Genomic DNA, 21769 nt, shown 5'->3' with positions numbered 1-21769 from the left:
ATGTTAATACATTATGATACTCTAACAGGGATGTTAATACATTATGATACTCTAACAGGGATGTTAATACATTATGATACTCTAACAGGGATGTTAATACATTATGATACTCTAACAGGGATGTTAATACATTATGATACTCTAACAGGGATAATATACATTATGATACTCTAACAGGGATGTTAATACATTATGATACTCTAACAGGGATGTTAATACATTATGATACTCTAACAGGGATGTTAATACATTATGATACTCTAACAGGGATGTTAATACATTATGATACTCTAACAGGGATGTTATGTTAATACATTATGATACTCTAACAGGGATGTTAATACATTATGATACTCTAACAGGGATGTTAATACATTATGATACTCTAACAGGGATGTTATGTTAATACAATATGATACTCTAACAGGGATGTTAATACATTATGATACTCTAACAGGGATGTTAATACATTATGATACTCTAACAGGGATGTTATGTTAATACAATATGATACTCTAACAGGGATGTTAATACATTATGATACTCTAACAGGGATGTTAATACATTATGATACTAACAGGGATATGTTAATACATTATGATACTCTAACAGGGATGTTAATACATTATGATACTCTAACAGGGATGTTAATACATTATGATACTCTAACAGGGATGTTAATGATACAACATGTTATATGTTAATACATTATGATACTCTAACAGGGATGTTAATACATTATGATACTCTAACAGGGATGTTAATACATTATGATACTCTAACAGGGATGTTATGTTAATACAATATGATACTCTAACAGGGATGTTAATACATTATGATACTCTAACAGGGATGTTAATACATTATGATACTGATACTAACAGGGATGTTAATACATTATGATACTCTAACAGGGATGTTATGTTAATACATTATGATACTCTAACAGGGATGTTAATACATTATGATACTCTAACAGGGATGTTAATACAGGGATGTTAATACATTATGATACTCTAACAGGGATGATGTTAATACATTATGATACTCTAACAGGGATGTTAATACATTATGATACTCTAACAGGGATGTTAATACATTATGATACTCTAACAGGGATGTTAATACATTATGATACTCTAACAGGGATGTGTTAATACATTATGATACTCTAACAGGGATGTTAATGTTAATTACATGATACTCTGACAGGGATGTTATGTTAATACATTATGATACTCTAACAGGGATGTTAATACATTATGATACTCTAACAGGGATGTTAATACATTATGATATGATACATTATGATACTCTGACAGGGATGTTAATACATTATGATACTCTAACAGGGATGTTAATGATACTAATTAATACATTATGATACTCTAACAGGGATGTTAATACATTATGATACTCTAACAGGGATGTTAATACATTATGATACTCTAACAGGGATGTTAATACATTATGATACTCTGAACAGGGTTATGTTAACAGGGATGTTAATACATTATGATACTCTAACAGGGATGTTAATACATTATGATACTCTAACAGGGATGTTAATACATTATGATACTCTGACAGGGATGTTAATACATTATGATACTCTAACAGGGATGTTAATACATTATGATACTCTAACAGGGATGTTAATACATTATGATACTCTGACAGGGATGTTAATACATTATGATACTCTAACAGGGATGTTAATACATTATGATACTCTAACAGGGATGTTAATACATTATGATACTCTGACAGGGATGTTAATACATTATGATACTCTAACAGGGATGTTAATACAATATGATACTCTGACAGGGATGTTATGTTAATACATTATGATACTCTAACAGGGATGTTAATACATTATGATACTCTGACAGGGATGTTATGTTAATACATTATGATACTCTGGCAGGGATGTTATGTTAATACATTATGATACTCTGACAGGGATGTTAATACATTATGATACTCTGACAGGGATGTTATGTTAATACATTATGATACTCTAACAGGGATGTTAATACATTATGATACTCTAACAGGGATGTTAATACATTATGATACTCTAACAGGGATGTTAATACATTATGATACTCTAACAGGGATGTTAATACATTATGATACTCTAACAGGGATGTTAATACATTATGATACTCTAACAGGGATGTTATGTTATACATTATGATACTCTAACAGGGATGTTAATACATTATGATACTCTAACAGGGATGTTAATACATTATGATACTCTAACAGGGATGTTATGTTAATACATTATGATACTCTGACAGGGATGTTATGTTAATACATTATGATACTCTAACAGGGATGTTAATACATTATGATACTCTAACAGGGATGTTAATACATTATGATACTCTAACAGGGATGTTAATACATTATGATACTCTAACAGGGATGTTAATACATTATGATACTCTAACAGGGATGTTATGTTAATACATTATGATACTCTAACAGGGATGTTAATACATTATGATACTCTGACAGGGATGTTAATACATTATGATACTCTAACAGGGATGTTAATACATTATGATACTCTGACAGGGATGTTATGTTAATACATTATGATACTCTAACAGGGATGTTAATACATTATGATACTCTAACAGGGATGTTAATACATTATGATACTCTAACAGGGATGTTAATACATTATGATACTCTGACAGGGATGTTAATACATTATGATACTCTGACAGGGATGTTATGTTAATACATTATGATACTCTAACAGGGATGTTAATACATTATGATACTCTGACAGGGATGTTAATACATTATGATACTCTGACAGGGATGTTAATACATTATGATACTCTGACAGGGATGTTAATACAATATGATACTACAGGGATGTTAATACAATATGATACTCTGACAGGGATGTTAATACATTATGATACTCTAACAGGGATGTTAATACATTATGATACTCTAACAGGGATGTTATGTTAATACATTATGATACTCTGACAGGGATGTTAATACATTATGATACTCTGACAGGGATGTTATGTTAATACATTATGATACTCTAACAGGGTTATGTTAATACATTATGATACTCTAACAGGGATGTTAATACATTATGATACTCTAACAGGGATGTTATACATTATGATACTCTAACAGGGATGTTATGTTAATACATTATGATACTCTAACAGGGATGTTAATACATTATGATACTCTAACAGGGATGTTAATACATTATGATACTCTAACAGGGATGTTAATACATTATGATACTCTATGTTATGATACTCTAACAGGGATGTTAATACATTATGATACTCTAACAGGGATGTTAATACATTATGATACTCTAACAGGGATGTTATGTTAATACATTATGATACTCTGACAGGGATGTTAATACATTATGATACTCTAACAGGGATGTTATGTTAATACATTATGATACTCTGACAGGGATGTTATGTTAATACATTATGATACTCTGACAGGGATGTTACGTTAATACATTATGATACTCTAACAGGGATGTTAATACATTATGATACTCTGACAGGGATGTTAATACATTATGATACTCTAACAGGGATGTTAATACATTATGATACTCTGACAGGGATGTTAATACATTATGATACTCTAACAGGGATGTTAATACATTATGATACTCTAACAGGGATGTTATGTTAATACATTATGATACTCTGACAGGGATGTTAATACAATATGATACTCTGACAGGGATGTTAATACATTATGATACTCTAACAGGGATGTTATGTTAATACATTATGATACTCTGACAGGGATGTTAATACATTATGATACTCTAACAGGGATGTTAATACATTATGATACTCTGACAGGGATGTTAATACATTATGATACTCTGACAGGGATGTTAATACATTATGATACTCTGACAGGGATGTTATGTTAATACATTATTATACTCTGACAGGGATGTTATGTTAATACATTATGATACTCTAACAGGGATGTTAATACATTATGATACTCTGACAGGGATGTTAATACATTATGATACTCTAACAGGGATGTTAATACATTATGATACTCTGACAGGGATGTTAATACATTATGATACTCTGACAGGGATGTTAATACATTATGATACTCTGACAGGGATGTTAATACATTATGATACTCTGACAGGGATGTTAATACATTATGATACTCTAACAGGGATGTTATGTTAATACATTATGATACTCTGACAGGGATGTTAATACAATATGATACTACAGGGATGTTAATACATTATGATACTCTACAGGGATGTTAATACAATATGATACTCTGACAGGGATGTTAATACATTATGATACTCTAACAGGGATGTTAATACATTATGATACTCTAACAGGGATGTTATGTTAATACAATATGATACTCTAACAGGGATGTTAATACATTATGATACTCTAACAGGGATGTTATGTTAATACATTATGATACTCTAACAGGGATGTTAATACATTATGATACTCTAACAGGGATGTTATGTTAATACATTATGATACTCTAACAGGGATGTTAATACATTATGATACTCTGACAGGGATGTTAATACATTATGATACTCTAACAGGGATGTATGTTAATACATTATGATACTCTGACAGGGATGTTAATACAATATGATACTCTGACAGGGATGTTAATACATTATGATACTCTAACAGGGATGTTATGTTAATACATTATGATACTCTGACAGGGATGTTAATACATTATGATACTCTGACAGGGATGTTATGTTAATACATTATGATACTCTGACAGGGATGTTAATACATTATGATACTCTGACAGGGATGTTATGTTAATACATTATGATACTCTGACAGGGATGTTAATACATTATGATACTCTAACAGGGATGTTAATACATTATGATACTCTGACAGGGATGTTATGTTAATACATTATGATACTCTAACAGGGATGTTAATACATTATGATACTCTAACAGGGATGTTAATACATTATGATACTCTGACAGGGATGTTAATACATTATGATACTCTGACAGGGATGTTAATACATTATGATACTCTAACAGGGATGTTAATACATTATGATACTCTAACAGGGATGTTATGTTAATACATTATGATACTCTGACAGGGATGTTATGTTAATACATTATGATACTCTAACAGGGATGTTAATACATTATGATACTCTGACAGGGATGTTAATACATTATGATACTCTAACAGGGATGTTAATACATTATGATACTCTGACAGGGATGTTAATACATTATGATACTCTGACAGGGATGTTAATACATTATGATACTCTGACAGGGATGTTATGTTAATACATTATTATACTCTGACAGGGATGTTAATACATTATGATACTCTAACAGGGATGTTATGTTAATACATTATGATACTCTAACAGGGATGTTAATACAATATGATACTCTGACAGGGATGTTAATACATTATGATACTCTGACAGGGATGTTAATACATTATGATACTCTGACAGGGATGTTATGTTAATACATTATGATACTCTGACAGGGATGTTAATACATTATGATACTCTGACAGGGATGTTAATACATTATGATACTCTGACAGGGATGTTATGTTAATACATTATGATACTCTAACAGGGATGTTAATACATTATGATACTCTAACAGGGATGTTATGTTAATACATTATGATACTCTAACAGGGATGTTAATACATTATGATACTCTAACAGGGATGTTAATACATTATGATACTCTAACAGGGATGTTAATACATTATGATACTCTGACAGGGATGTTAATACATTATGATACTCTAACAGGGATGTTAATACAATATGATACTCTGACAGGGATGTTAATACATTATGATACTCTAACAGGGATGTTAATACATTATGATACTCTGACAGGGATGTTAATACATTATGATACTCTGACAGGGATGTTAATACATTATGATACTCTAACAGGGATGTTAATACATTATGATACTCTAACAGGGATGTTAATACATTATGATACTCTGACAGGGATGTTATGTTAATACATTATGATACTCTGACAGGGATGTTAATACATTATGATACTCTGACAGGGATGTTAACAGATACTCTAACAGGGATGTTAATACATTATGATACTCTAACACATTATGATACTCTGACAGGGATGTTAATACATTATGATACTCTAACAGGGATGTTATGTTAATACATTATGATACTCTGACAGGGATGTTAATACATTATGATACTCTAACAGGGATGTTAATACAATATGATACTCTGACAGGGATGTTAATACATTATGATACTCTAACAGGGATGTTAATACATTATGATACTCTGACAGGGATGTTAATACATTATGATACTCTGACAGGGATGTTATGTTAATACATTATGATACTCTAACAGGGATGTTAATACATTATGATACTCTAACAGGGATGTTAATACATTATGATACTCTGACAGGGATGTTATGTTAATACATTATGATACTCTAACAGGGATGTTAATACATTATGATACTCTGACAGGGATGTTAATACATTATGATACTCTAACAGGGATGTTAATACATTATGATACTCTAACAGGGATGTTATACTCTGACAGGGATGTTAATACATTATGATACTCTAACAGGGATGTTAATACAGGGGGATGTTATGTTAATACATTATGATACTCTAACAGGGATGTTAATACATTATGATACTCTGACAGGGATGTTATGTTAATACATTATGATACTCTGGCAGGGATGTTATGTTAATACATTATGATACTCTGACAGGGATGTTAATACATTATGATACTCTGACAGGGATGTTATGTTAATACATTATGATACTCTAACAGGGATGTTATGTTAATACATTATGATACTCTAACAGGGATGTTATGTTAATACATTATGATACTCTGACAGGGATGTTAATACATTATGATACTCTAACAGGGATGTTAATACATTATGATACTCTAACAGGGATGTTAATACATTATGATACATTATGTTATACATTATGATAGGGGTTATGTTAATACATTATGATACTCTAACAGGGATGTTAATACATTATGATACTCTAACAGGGATGTTAATACATTATGATACTCTAACAGGGATGTTATGTTAATACATTATGATACTCTGACAGGGATGTTAATACATTATGATACTCTAACAGGGATGTTAATACATTATGATACTCTGACAGGGATGTTAATACATTATGATACTCTAACAGGGATGTTATGTTAATACATTATGATACTCTAACAGGGATGTTAATACATTATGATACTCTAACAGGGATGTTAATACATTATGATACTCTAACAGGGATGTTATGTTAATACATTATGATACTCTAACAGGGATGTTAATACAATATGATACTCTGACAGGGATGTTATGTTAATACATTATGATACTCTAACAGGGATGTTAATACAATATGATACTCTGACAGGGATGTTATGTTAATACATTATGATACTCTAACAGGGATGTTAATACATTATAATACTCTAACAGGGATGTTAATACATTATGATACTCTGACAGGGATGTTAATACATTATGATACTCTGACAGGGATGTTAATACATTATGATACTCTGACAGGGATGTTATGTTAATACATTATGATACTCTAACAGGGATGTTAATACATTATGATACTCTGACAGGGATGTTAATACATTATGATACTCTAACAGGGATGTTATGTTAATACATTATGATACTCTGACAGGGATGTTAATACAATATGATACTCTAACAGGGATGTTAATACAATATGATACTCTGACAGGGATGTTATGTTAATACATTATGATACTCTAACAGGGATGTTAATACATTATGATACTCTAACAGGGATGTTATGTTAATACATTATGATACTCTGACAGGGATGTTAATACAATATGATACTCTAACAGGGATGTTATGTTAATACATTATGATACTCTAACAGGGATGTTAATACATTATGATACTCTAACAGGGATGTTAATACATTATGATACTCTAACAGGGATGTTATGTTAATACATTATGATACTCTAACAGGGATGTTAATACATTATGATACTCTAACAGGGATGTTAATACATTATGATACTCTAACAGGGATGTTAATACATTATGATACTCTAACAGGGATGTTATGTTAATACATTATGATACTCTAACAGGGATGTTAATACATTATGATACTCTAACAGGGATGTTAATACATTATGATACTCTAACAGGGATGTTATGTTAATACATTATGATACTCTGACAGGGATGTTAATACATTATGATACTCTAACAGGGATGTTATGTTAATACATTATGATACTCTGACAGGGATGTTATGTTAATACATTATGATACTCTGACAGGGATGTTACGTTAATACATTATGATACTCTAACAGGGATGTTAATACATTATGATACTCTAACAGGGATGTTAATACATTATGATACTCTGACAGGGATGTTAATACATTATGATACTCTAACAGGGATGTTAATACATTATGATACTCTAACAGGGATGTTATGTTAATACATTATGATACTCTGACAGGGATGTTAATACAATATGATACTCTGACAGGGATGTTAATACATTATGATACTCTAACAGGGATGTTATGTTAATACATTATGATACTCTGACAGGGATGTTAATACAATATGATACTCTGACAGGGATGTTAATACATTATGATACTCTAACAGGGATGTTATGTTAATACATTATGATACTCTGACAGGGATGTTAATACAATATGATACTCTGACAGGGATGTTAATACATTATGATACTCTGACAGGGATGTTAATACAATATGATACTCTAACAGGGATGTTAATACATTATGATACTCTGACAGGGATGTTATGTTAATACAATATGATACTCTGACAGGGATGTTATGTTAATACATTATGATACTCTAACAGGGATGTTAATACATTATGATACTCTGACAGGGATGTTAATACATTATGATACTCTAACAGGGATGTTATGTTAATACATTATGATACTCTGACAGGGATGTTAATACAATATGATACTCTGACAGGGATGTTAATACATTATGATACTCTGACAGGGATGTTAATACATTATGATACTCTGACAGGGATGTTAATACATTATGATACTCTAACAGGGATGTTATGTTAATACATTATGATACTCTGACAGGGATGTTAATACAATATGATACTCTGACAGGGATGTTAATACATTATGATACTCTGACAGGGATGTTATGATACTACAGGGATGTTATGTTAATACATTATGATACTCTGACAGGGATGTTAATACATTATGATACTCTAACAGGGATGTTAATACATTATGATACTCTAACAGGGATGTTATGTTAATACATTATGATACTCTGACAGGGATGTTAATACATTATGATACTCTAACAGGGATGTTATGTTAATACATTATGATACTCTGACAGGGATGTTAATACAATATGATACTCTGACAGGGATGTTAATACATTATGATACTCTAACAGGGATGTTATGTTAATACATTATGATACTCTGACAGGGATGTTAATACAATATGATACTCTGACAGGGATGTTAATACATTATGATACTCTAACAGGGATGTTATGTTAATCACATGATACTCTGACAGGGATGTTAATATGATACTCTGACAGGGATGTTAATACATTATGATACTCTGACAGGGATGTTATGTTAATACATTATGATACTCTGACAGGGATGTTAATACATTATGATACTCTGACAGGGATGTTATGTTAATATTATGATACTCTAACAGGGATGTTAATACATTATGATACTCTAACAGGGATGTTAATACATTATGATACATTATGATACTAACAGGGATGTTAATACATTATGATACTCTAACAGGGATGTTAATACATTATGATACTCTAACAGGGATGTTAATACATTACAGGGATGTTAATACATTATGATACTCTAACAGGGATGTTAATACATTATGATACTCTAACAGGGATGTTATGTTAATACATTATGATACTCTAACAGGGATGTTAATACATTATGATACTCTAACAGGGATGTTAATACATTATGATACTCTAACAGGGATGTTATGTTAATACATTATGATACTCTAACAGGGATGTTAATACATTATGATACTCTAACAGGGATGTTATGTTAATACATTATGATACTCTAACAGGGATGTTAATACATTATGATACTCTAACAGGGATGTTAATACATTATGATACTCTAACAGGGATGTTAATACATTATGATACTCTAACAGGGATGTTAATACATTATGATACTCTAACAGGGATGTTAATACATTATGATACTCTAACAGGGATGTTAATACATTATGATACTCTAACAGGGATGTTAATACATTATGATACTCTAACAGGGATGTTAATACATTATGATACTCTAACAGGGATGTTATGTTAATACATTATGATACTCTAACAGGGATGTTAATACATTATGATACTCTAACAGGGATGTTAATACATTATGATACTCTAACAGGGATGTTAATACATTATGATACTCTAACAGGGATGTTAATACATTATGATACTCTAACAGGGATGTTAATACATTATGATACTCTAACAGGGATGTTAATACATTATGATACTCTAACAGGGATGTTAATACATTATGATACTCTAACAGGGATGTTAATACATTATGATACTCTAACAGGGATGTTAATACATTATGATACTCTAACAGGGATGTTACGTTAATACATTATGATACTCTAACAGGGATGTTAATACATTATGATACTCTAACAGGGATGTTAATACATTATGATACTCTAACAGGGATGTTACGTTAATACATTATGATACTCTAACAGGGATGTTAATACATTATGATACTCTAACAGGGATGTTACGTTAATACATTATGATACTCTAACAGGGATGTTAATACATTATGATACAACAGGGATGTTAATACATTATGATACTCTAACAGGGATGTTAATACATTATGATACTCTAACAGGGATGTTAATACATTATGATACTCTAACAGGGATGTTAATACATTATGATACTCTAACAGGGATGTTAATACATTATGATACTCTAACAGGGATGTTAATACATTATGATACTCTAACAGGGATGTTAATACATTATGATACTCTAACAGGGATGTTACGTTAATACATTATGATACTCTGACAGGGATGTTAATACATTATGATACTCTAACAGGGATGTTAATACATTATGATACTCTAACAGGGATGTTAATACATTATGATACTCTAACAGGGATGTTAATACATTATGATACTCTGACAGGGATGTTAATACATTATGATACTCTGACAGGGATGTTAATACATTATGATACTCTGACAGGGATGTTAATACATTATGATACTCTGACAGGGATGTTAATACATTATGATACTCTAACAGGGATGTTAATACATTATGATACTCTAACAGGGATGTTAATACATTATGATACTCTGACAGGGATGTTAATACATTATGATACTCTAACAGGGATGTTAATACATTATGATACTCTGACAGGGATGTTATGTTAATACATTATGATACTCTGACAGGGATGTTAATACATTATGATACTCTAACAGGGATGTTAATACATTATGATACTCTAACAGGGATGTTAATACATTATGATACTCTGACAGGGATGTTATGTTAATACATTATGATACTCTGACAGGGATGTTAATACATTATGATACTCTGACAGGGATGTTAATACATTATGATACTCTGACAGGGATGTTAATACATTATGATACTCTGACAGGGATGTTAATACATTATGATACTCTAACAGGGATGTTAATACATTATGATACTCTAACAGGGATGTTAATACATTATGATACTCTGACAGGGATGTTATGTTAATACATTATGATACTCTGACAGGGATGTTAATACATTATGATACTCTGACAGGGATGTTAATACATTATGATACTCTAACAGGGATGTTATGTTAATACATTATGATACTCTGACAGGGATGTTAATACATTATGATACTCTAACAGGGATGTTATGTTAATACATTATGATACTCTAACAGGGATGTTAATACATTATGATACTCTGACAGGGATGTTAATACATTATGATACTCTGACAGGGATGTTATGTTAATACATTATGATACTCTAACAGGGATGTTAAAACATTATGACAGGGATGTTAATACATTATGATACTCTGACAGGGATGTTAATACATTATGATACTCTAACAGGGATGTTAATACATTATGCCATTCTAACAGGGAGCAGATCTGATGAAGCCTGACTGGGGATTGGATGAAACATCATTAGCCATGCTCACTTTTTCAGATACCTACAGAACATTTGGGGTCCAGAAATTATTTTAAAAATCGTCCAGTTCAAAGAATAATGAATGTCACGACTCCCGCCGAAGTCGGCTCCTCTCCTTGTTCGGGCGGCGCTCGGCGGTCGACGTCACCGGTCTTCTAGCCATCGCCCCTCCACCTTTAATTTTCCATTTGTTTTGTCTTGTTTTTCCGCACACCTGTTTTACATCCCCTCATCACTCTACGTGTATATTTTCCTCTGTTCCCCCCCATGTCTGTGTGTGTAATTGTTCGTTACGTGTCATGTGTGACGCTTCATGCTGGTTTTTCGCCGGGTCTTGTTTGGAACCCGTGACATTGTATGCTGTACATTATTTGTGTGTCGGGTGCGCTATTCGCTTTTGCCTTTGGCGGGAGTGGCGTTACGCAGTTGCGTCCGACTGTTTTCCTTCTGCCAAATAAAGTGTGCCTGTTGCGCACACTGTTGACAATGGATGCATTCATTAAACTTCATTAAGTACTTACTTTATTGTTCAATGAGACTCTATGTTTCCCACATATTGCAAGACAGCAAATCATATTTGTGAAATTGTATGAAATACATATTGATACAGTATCATGGACTCTAGCTATCCACTAGCAAAGCACGTCCATTTAGTGTTGCATGAGTGCTGTTCTGACAAATAAGCACCTCATCACTACCTGCACACAACAACTTCCTGGTTTCAACATCCTCAGGAAGGAGTGGTCCTCAATAGGTTCAGAACTGGCCACGGCCCATGCCTCGCCAACCTCCAGCGATGGGGCATAAAAGCAAGCCCCCTATGGCCTGTGGGGTGGAGAAAACCATGCACCACATTTTTTTCATTCACTGAATAAATAAATAGTGCTGATCTGTGTGTGTGTGTTTGTCCCCAGAAGTCATCCAAGCTGTCCAGGATCTCGTCTGGAGAGGAGGATCTGGAGGACGGGAAAGAGGAGGATCAGAAGAGCGGATCGGAGGGGGGAGACCCCGATAACGGCATCATTAAGAACACTGCCGACAGCAAGGTGGGCCGCCCAGGGGGGATGTCAGGGTTGGGGACAATTCTAATTAAAGTCAGTTAAATCAGGAAAGGATTTGAATTTTAAATAATTTTTTATTTATTTAAAATAAATAGGTTCTCCTTTTCAGTTTATTGAAAATATAACATTTTTACAACAATTAAGTCAGAATTTCAGTCTACTTGTTGAATTGACTGTCTTCAATTTGAATTGACCCCAGCCATGGTGGATGTAGCCTGATCCCAGATCTGTTTGTATGCTTGGCGTGACATTGACCCTAGTTGACAAGACATTGCTGACACATTTCAGTCACAGGTATGTTTATTCCTTCCTTGGTACCGCAAAGTGATAGTGTTGCAAGATCAACACTTGATTACTCATTTATTTGATTTAGCAAAGATTAAAATGGAGGTGAAAATGTTGCAGATATTGTTCATTCAATGCAGGAATACTGACACCAGGGGGCATGGTAGCAAAATAACTGTTCTGATTTTTTAAATTTTGTTTCACCTTTATTTAACCAGGTAGGCAAGTTGAGAACAAGTTCTCATTTACAATTGCGACCTGGCCAAGATAAAGCAAAGCAGTTCGACAGATACAACGACACAGAGTTACACATGGAGTAAAACAAACATACAGTCAATAATACAGTATAAACAAGTCTATATACAATGTGAGCAAATTAGGTGAGAAGGGAGGTAAAGGCAAAAAAGGCCATGGTGGCAAAGTAAATACAATATAGCAAGTAAAACACTGGAATGGTAGTTTTGCAATGGAAGAATGTGCAAAGTAGAAATAAAAATAATGGGGTGCAAAGGAGCAAAATAAATCAATTAATTAAATACAGTTTGGAAAGAGGTAGTTGTTTGGGCTAAATTATAGGTGGGCTATGTACAGGTGCAGTAATCTGTAAGATGCTCTGACAGTTGGTGCTTAAAGCTAGTGAGGGAGATAAGTGTTTCCAGTTTCAGAGATTTTTGTAGTTCGTTCCAGTCATTGGCAGCAGAGAACTGGAAGGAGAGGCGGCCAAAGAAAGAATTGGTTTTGGGGGTGACTAGAGAGATATACCTGCTGGAGCGTGTGCTACAGGTGGGAGATGCTATGGTGACCAGCGAGCTGAGATAAGGGGGGACTTTACCTAGCAGGGTCTTGTAGATGACATGGAGCCAGTGGGTTTGGCGACGAGTATGAAGCGAGGGCCAGCCAACGAGAGCCTACAGGTCGCAATGGTGGGTAGTATATGGGGCTTTGGTGACAAAACGGATTGCACTGTGATAGACTGCATCCAATTTGTTGAGTAGGGTATTGGAGGCTATTTTGTAAATGACATCGCCAAAGTCGAGGATTGGTAGGATGGTCAGTTTTACAAGGGTATGTTTGGCAGCATGAGTGAAGGATGCTTTGTTGTGAAATAGGAAGCCAATTCTAGATTTAACTTTGGATTGGAGATGTTTGATATGGGTCTGGAAGGAGAGTTTACAGTCTAACCAGACACCTAAGTATTTGTAGTTGTCCACGTATTCTAAGTCAGAGCCGTCCAGAGTAGTGATGTTGGACAGGCGGGTAGGTGCAGGTAGCGATCGGTTGAAGAGCATGCATTTAGTTTGACTTGTATTGAAGAGCAATTGGAGGCCACGGAAGGAGAGTTGTATGGCATGAGGTGGATCAGGGACTCACCAGCAGCAAGAGCGACCTCATTGATGTATACAGAGAAGAGAGTCGGTCCAAGAATTGAACCCTGTGGCACCCCCATAGAGACTGCCAGAGGTCCGGACAGCAGACCCTCCGATTTGACACACTGAACTCTATCAGAGAAGTAGTTGGTGAACCAGGCGAGGCAATCATTTGAGAAACCAAGGCTGTAGAGTCTGCCGATGAGGATGTGGTGGTTGACAGAGTCGAAAGACTTGGCCAGATCAATGAATACGGCTGCACAGTAATGTTTCTTATCGATGGTGGTTAAGATATCGTTTAGGACCTTGAGCGTGGCTGAGGTGCACCCATGACCAGCTCTGAAACCAGATTGCATAGCAGAGAAGGTATGGTGAGATTCGAAATGGTCGGTAATCTGTTTGTTGACTTGGCTTCCGAAGACCTGAGAAAGGCATGGTAGGATAGATATAGGTCTGTAGCAGTTTGGGTCAAGAGTGTCCCCCCCTTTGAAGAGGGGGATGACCGCAGCTGCTTTCCAATCTTTGGGAATCTCAGACGACACGAAAGAGAGGTTGAACAGGCTAGTAATAGGGGTGGCAACAATTTCGGCAGATAATTTTAGAAAGAAAGGGTCCAGATTGTCTAGCCCGGCTGATTTGTAGGGGTCCAGATTTTTCAGCTCTTTCAGAACATCAGCTGAATGGATTTGGGAGAAGGAGAAATTGGGAAGGCTTGGGCGAGTTGCTGTTGGGGGTGCAGTGCTGTTGACCGGGGTAGGAGTAGCCAGGTGGAAAGCATGGCCAGCCGTAGAAAAATGCTTCTTGAAATTCTCAATTATGGTGGATTTATCAGTGGTGACAGTGTTTCCTATCTTCAGTGCAGTGGGCAGCTGGGAGGAGGTGTTCTTATTCTCCATGGACTTTACAGTGTCCCAGAACTTTTTTGAGTTAGTGTTGCAGGCAGCAAATTTCTGCTTGAAAAAGCTAGCCTTGGCTTTTCTAACTGCCTGTGTATAACGGTTTCTAGCTTCCCTGAACAGCTGCATATCACAGTGGCTGTTCGATGCTAATGCAGAACGCCATAGGATGTTTTTGTGTTGGTTAAGGGCAGTCAGGTCTGGGGAGAACCAAGGGCTATATCTGTTCCTGGTTCTAAATTTCTTGAATGGGGCATGTTTATTTAAGATGGTTAGGAAGGCATTTTAAAAAAATATCCAGGCATCCTCTATTGACGGGATGAGATCAATATCCTTCCAGGATACCCCGGCCAGGTCGATTAGAAAGGCCTGCTCGCTGAAGTGTTCCAGGGAGCGTTTTACAGTGTTGAGTGGAGGTCGTTTGACCGCTGACCCATTACGGATGCAGGCAATGAGGCAGTGATCGCTGAGATCTTGGTTGAAGACAGCAGAGGTGTATTTAGAGGGGAAGTTGGTTAGGATGATATCTATGAGGGTGCCCGTGTTTAAGGCTTTGGGGGGGTACCTGGTAGGTTCATTGATAATTTGAGTGAGATTGAGGGCATCATGTTTAGATTGTAGGATGGCTGGGGTGTTAAGCATGTTCCAGTTTAGGTCGCCTAGCAGCATGAGCTCTGAAGATAGATGGGGGGCAATCAGTTCACATATGGTGTCCAGAGCACAGCTGGGGGCAGAGGGTGGTCTATAGCAGGCGGCAACGGTGAGAGACTTGTTTTTAGAGAGGTGGATTTTTAAAAGTAGAAGTTCAAATTGTTTGGGTACAGACCTGGATAGTAGGACAGAACTCTGCAGGCTATCTTTGCAGTAGATTGCAACACCGCCCCCTTTTGGCAGTTCTATCTTGTCTGAAAATGTTGTAATTTGGAATTAAAATTTCAGAATTTTTGGTGGTCTTCCTAAGCCAGGATTCAGACACAGCTAGAACATCCGGGTTGGCAGAGTGTGCTAAAAGCAGTGAATAGAACAAACTTAGGGAGGACGCTTCTAATGTTAACATGCATGAAACCAAGGCTTATTACGGTTACAGAAGTCATCAAAAGAGAGCGCCTGGGGAATAGGAGTGGAGCTAGGCACTGCAGGGCCTGGATTCACCTCTACATCGCCAGAGGAACATAGGAGGAGAAGAATAAGGGTACGGCTAAAAGCAATAAGAATTGGTCGTCTAGAATGTCTGGAACAGAGAGTAAAAGGAGGTTTCTGGGGGCGATAAAATAGCATCAAGGTATAATGTACAGACAAAGGTATGGTAGGATGTGAATACAGTGGAAGTAAACCTAGGTATTGAGTGATGAAGAGAGAGATATTGTCTCTAGAAACATAATTGAAACCAGGAGATGTCATTGCATGTGTGGGTGGTGGAACTAATAAATTGGAAAAGGTATAGTGAGCAGGACTAGAGGCTCTACAGTGAAATAAGCCAATAAACACTAACCAGAACAGCAATGGACAAGACATATTGACATTAAGGAGAGGCATCCTTAGTCGAGTGATCAAAAGAGTCCAGTGAGTGGAGTGGTTGGTTTGGGGGTCACGGCGATTTAGACAGCTAGCCAGGACATCGGTAGCAAGCTAGCATAGGATGGAGGTCTGTTGTTAGCCACCTCTTGCGTTCCGTCAGTAGATTAGTGGGGTTCCGTGTGGTAGAGGGGATTAGTCCAAATCACACAACAACAAAAATACAATAAAAACAATAGATATAGTTATAGAGGCCCAAGAAGAAACATAATAATAATAAAAATAAATTGTCTGATTCTCTTGTATCATTCAAACAGCATTATTATATCACTTCATTGTGTCCTGTGTCACTGTCAGATACTTATGTTTCTGATGTGTATTCTAATTGTTTAATAGGATATTTTTCAATTAGAATATTTTTATGCCTCTGTTCCAGAACCAGTTGCTGAGAGAAGAACATTAGGTGCTGTGGACACCTGCAGAGGGAAGGGAAGGTATTCATTGTTGCTGTCACGTGATATTGGAATGGTCAAACTCCCATAATCACCACCTCTAGCACTACCTGTAATGGGCCATTCACGTCTATCTCTATGTAGAAAATAACACACATCTACTACAGTATATCACTAAATCTGTACAACTCTGCTTCAGCCAATAGACGCCCAGGCTTGACTAGAGCCAAGGTAACTAGCTTCAAAACAACATACACACACACTTGTGTCCCCGTCTCTTTCAAAATCAGAACACCACATTTCATATCTAAACAGTGTAAAATAAGCATCAATCGATATTTATATTGACCCTTAGCCTCCACTATCTGATTAATCCATCAATGATGTCATTTAGGTAAACATGTTAGCTATGTTTGATAAAACTTCTATGAATATACAGTATAATATACTCCCCTGTGGTCTATGATGATTGATATATGTTGGGTATTGCAGTTTTCTGATCATACTAGTTGTATCTTGGATTTGCTTTTATAAAACAACGGTTTAAGGGGAGGGACTAGCTTAGGGTTGCAAAATTCCAGGACATTTTCAAAACTTTCCAGTTTTCCAGAAATCCCGGTTGGAATAATCCTGCAATCAGGAGGGAATAAGCAGGAAATCCGGTGATCATACGACTGGAATTCATGGGAAACCTGAGAATTTGGGTAACGTTACTGGAAATTTGAAATGTGTGTTTAACTGACTGTATAACATATCCATATCACTCAGCACTGTATGTTGCTCTTTTATGTAACCGCAAAAGATGAATGGGAAAAGACATGTACGAAGTGTTGTGCACAAACCAACTCTCTAACTTTCTATCTATATATTTGACTTTGGTTGTAGAGTATAGGGCCAGTATTCTACCTGACTGATCTAGCTAACTGCTCGTTCCGCATCCCAAATGGAACCCTACCACCTACATACTTTTGTGCACTTCATCTTTCTATGGGAAGTGATGAATCGGTTTTAACCTGTGTCAGTAGAATGGGTTATTTTATATTTTAAAAGCTTTCTATAGTGGCATGCTCAACTGTTGTACACAACTACCTAGTTATTTTCATAACGTTTTCAATTATACTGAACAAAAAGGTAAACGCAACATGTAAAATGTTTCATGATGAGCTGAAATAAAAGATCCCAGAAATGTTTCATACGCACAAAAACATTATTTCTCTCAAATTTGGTGCACAAATTTGTTTACATCACTGTCAGTGAACATTTCTCCATTGCCAGGATTATCCATCCACCTGACAGGTGTGGCATATCAAGAAGCTGATTAAAGCTGATTAAAATAGCATTACACTACGCTCCTTGTGCTAGGGACAATAAAAGTTTTGTCACACAACACAGATGTCGCAAGTTTTGAGTGAGCGTGCAATTGGCCTGCTGACTGCAGGAATGTCCACCAGAGCTGTTGCCAGAGAATTGAATGTTCATTTCACTACCATAAGCCGTCTCCAACGTCATTTTAGACAATTTGACAGTACATCCAACCAGCCTCACAACCGCAGACCACGTGTAACCACACCAGCCCAGGACCTCCACATCCAGCTTCTTCACCTGCGGGATCGTGTGAGACCACCCACCCGGACGGCTGATGAAACTGAGGTGTATTTCTGTCTGTAAAAAAAACGCTTTTGTGGGGAAAAACTCATTCTGATTGGCTGGGCCTGGCTCCCAAGTGGGTGGGCCTATGCCCTCCCAGGCCCACCCATGGCTGCGCCCGTGCCCACTCATGTGAAATCAATAGATTAGGGCCTAATGAATTCATTTAAATTGACTGATTTCCTTATATGAACTGTAACTCAGTAAAATCTTTGAAATTGTTGCATGTTGCGTTTATATAAACTCAGTAAAATCTTTGAAATTGTTGCATGTTGCGTTTATATATTTGTTCAGTATACCTGCTGTTTTTCCATTCACATTTCTTCCACAGTGCGGTGAATGAGAAAAAAATGACATAACACAACCATGTTTGCAAGCACCTTTCTCAGACAATATATAGGTTTTCATCCTGAGGCATTTATGACATGTTGGAAACTCAGAAATACAAGCTTCCAAGTTAAAAAAAACAACATTTGAACTGCCCTCCAACTATTTACAAAGTGACATCACCTACTAAGGAAATTACCTCGATAACGAAATCAGCGTTCTCAACGAGTTCAACGCATGTGAATGCACACAACTCGTTTCTCCGAGTTTTCGAGTCATATTTTCAGAGTTTCCGACTTGTCATGAATGCAGCTTTTAGTGTTTGGTATAAAGTTGGCGCCTGTCATGCTGGAAAATGGTGTTTTCTGCCTTGGTTCAGCTTCCAAACTTACTGTTACACACTCCCATCAATGGTATGCCAGTAGCCTGCTCTCCTTCCTATGTCTTTATGAAAAATATATTCTATTTATTTTTTTGATGATAGTTGATTATAATACTGTGTGAAATGTAAACTCATACATTTAAAAAAATGTATTTAAACCTTTCAATCTTTGTTAATGCTCGGAATTAGAACATGTTTTACATTTGAAAGGTTTGTAGTTTAAAGTAAACTGTTGCTGTTTATGGACAAGACTTTTACAGAATAAACTCATTGGAATGCACTCAGTGTTTGCAAACACATATTATTTGGATAACTCAGACATCTCACATCCAAGAGCACCAACAGAGCCAGAAAACACACATCAGATTTTACAAATCAACACTTAGTTCAGCTTTTTAACACTTAAATTAGACACAAATATTCAAATATTGCGTCCACAAAACTAGTCCTTAAATCCTCTCCAAACACCTTTAAACACAATCGATTTTGATTCACCATATAGCATTTTATGACAACAAACCTTTTGTTTTATTTAAAAGTAAATGTTGTAATGCTTGACAGGACCAGAGAATACAAGTAATTTAGCTGAAAACACATTTAGAACAGTGCTGTATTCATAACTTATCCCAGAGTAGGAGTGCTGCTGATCTAGGGTCAGGAGCCCCCGTCCATTTATTGTTATTCATTGCAATCTAAAAGGCTACACTGATCCTAAATCAGTTCCATAATAGGCTAAGACTAGTCACTGACAAACAGAAATGAAGAGTAAAGGTATCCAGTTTTCTTTCTATGTAAAGGAATGTACCACTGAGCAAGATATGCTTGGATGCTGTTTTTAAGTCTCTGTTGTGTTGCTGTCAGTAGAATACAGCAGTGAGACTACAGTAGTGTACACTAAAGACTACAGTTGTGAGTATTGAATATACTACATTTTACATTTACATTTAAGTCATTTAGCAGACGCTCTTATCCAGAGCGACTTACAAATTGGTGCATTCACCTTATGAGATCCAGTGGAACAGTCACTACACTTAGAGTTGGCCAGTGCAGAATATGAAACAGACTGGCCACCGGGTTATGCTAGGCAAAGAGATACTTTTGGACTGGTTTCTGGGGTTATACTAGGCAAAGAGATACTTTTGGACTGGTTTCTGTGGTTATGCTAGGCAAAGAGATACTTTTGGACTGGTTTCTGTGGTTATGCTAGGCAAAGAGATACTTTTGGACTGGTTTCTGTGGTTATGCTAGGCAGAGAGATACTTTTGGACTGGTTTCTGTGGTTATGCTAGGCAGAGAGATACTTTTGGACTGGTTTCTGTGGTTATGCTAGGCAAAGAGATACTTTTGGACTGGTTTCTGCGGTTATACTAGGCAGAGAGATACTTT

The 21769-nt window shown here is 35.6% G+C and overlaps 1 protein-coding gene across 4 annotated transcripts in view; it reads left to right on the top strand.

Annotated features, from left to right (window-relative positions):
* The window catches only part of hdgfl3 (HDGF like 3), a 31038-nt gene extending 10375 nt beyond the window's left edge, over window positions 1–20663 (top strand). For 2 of the 4 annotated variants that reach the window (XM_052515999.1, XM_052515998.1), the window contains 3 exons: window positions 13366–13497; window positions 17148–17252; window positions 18012–20663. In XM_052515999.1, coding sequence (XP_052371959.1) covers window positions 13366–13497; window positions 17148–17252; window positions 18012–18038 — 264 coding nt within the window. In that variant the 3' untranslated portion in view covers window positions 18039–20663. Of the gene's footprint in view, window positions 1–13365; window positions 13498–13711; window positions 13790–17147; window positions 17253–18011 lie in introns of those variants that run through there. The other 2 variants (XM_052516000.1, XM_052516001.1) reach the window with 2 other exon arrangements.
* Window positions 20664–21769: the final 1106 nt, after the last annotated feature.

Source organism: Oncorhynchus keta, unplaced genomic scaffold, assembly GCF_023373465.1.
Source record: "Oncorhynchus keta strain PuntledgeMale-10-30-2019 unplaced genomic scaffold, Oket_V2 Un_scaffold_3531_pilon_pilon, whole genome shotgun sequence".
In the NCBI taxonomy this organism is placed as follows: domain Eukaryota; kingdom Metazoa; phylum Chordata; class Actinopteri; order Salmoniformes; family Salmonidae; genus Oncorhynchus; species Oncorhynchus keta.
Note: the sequence above shows the minus strand (reverse complement) of the source record. Positions and strands in the feature narration are given on the sequence as shown.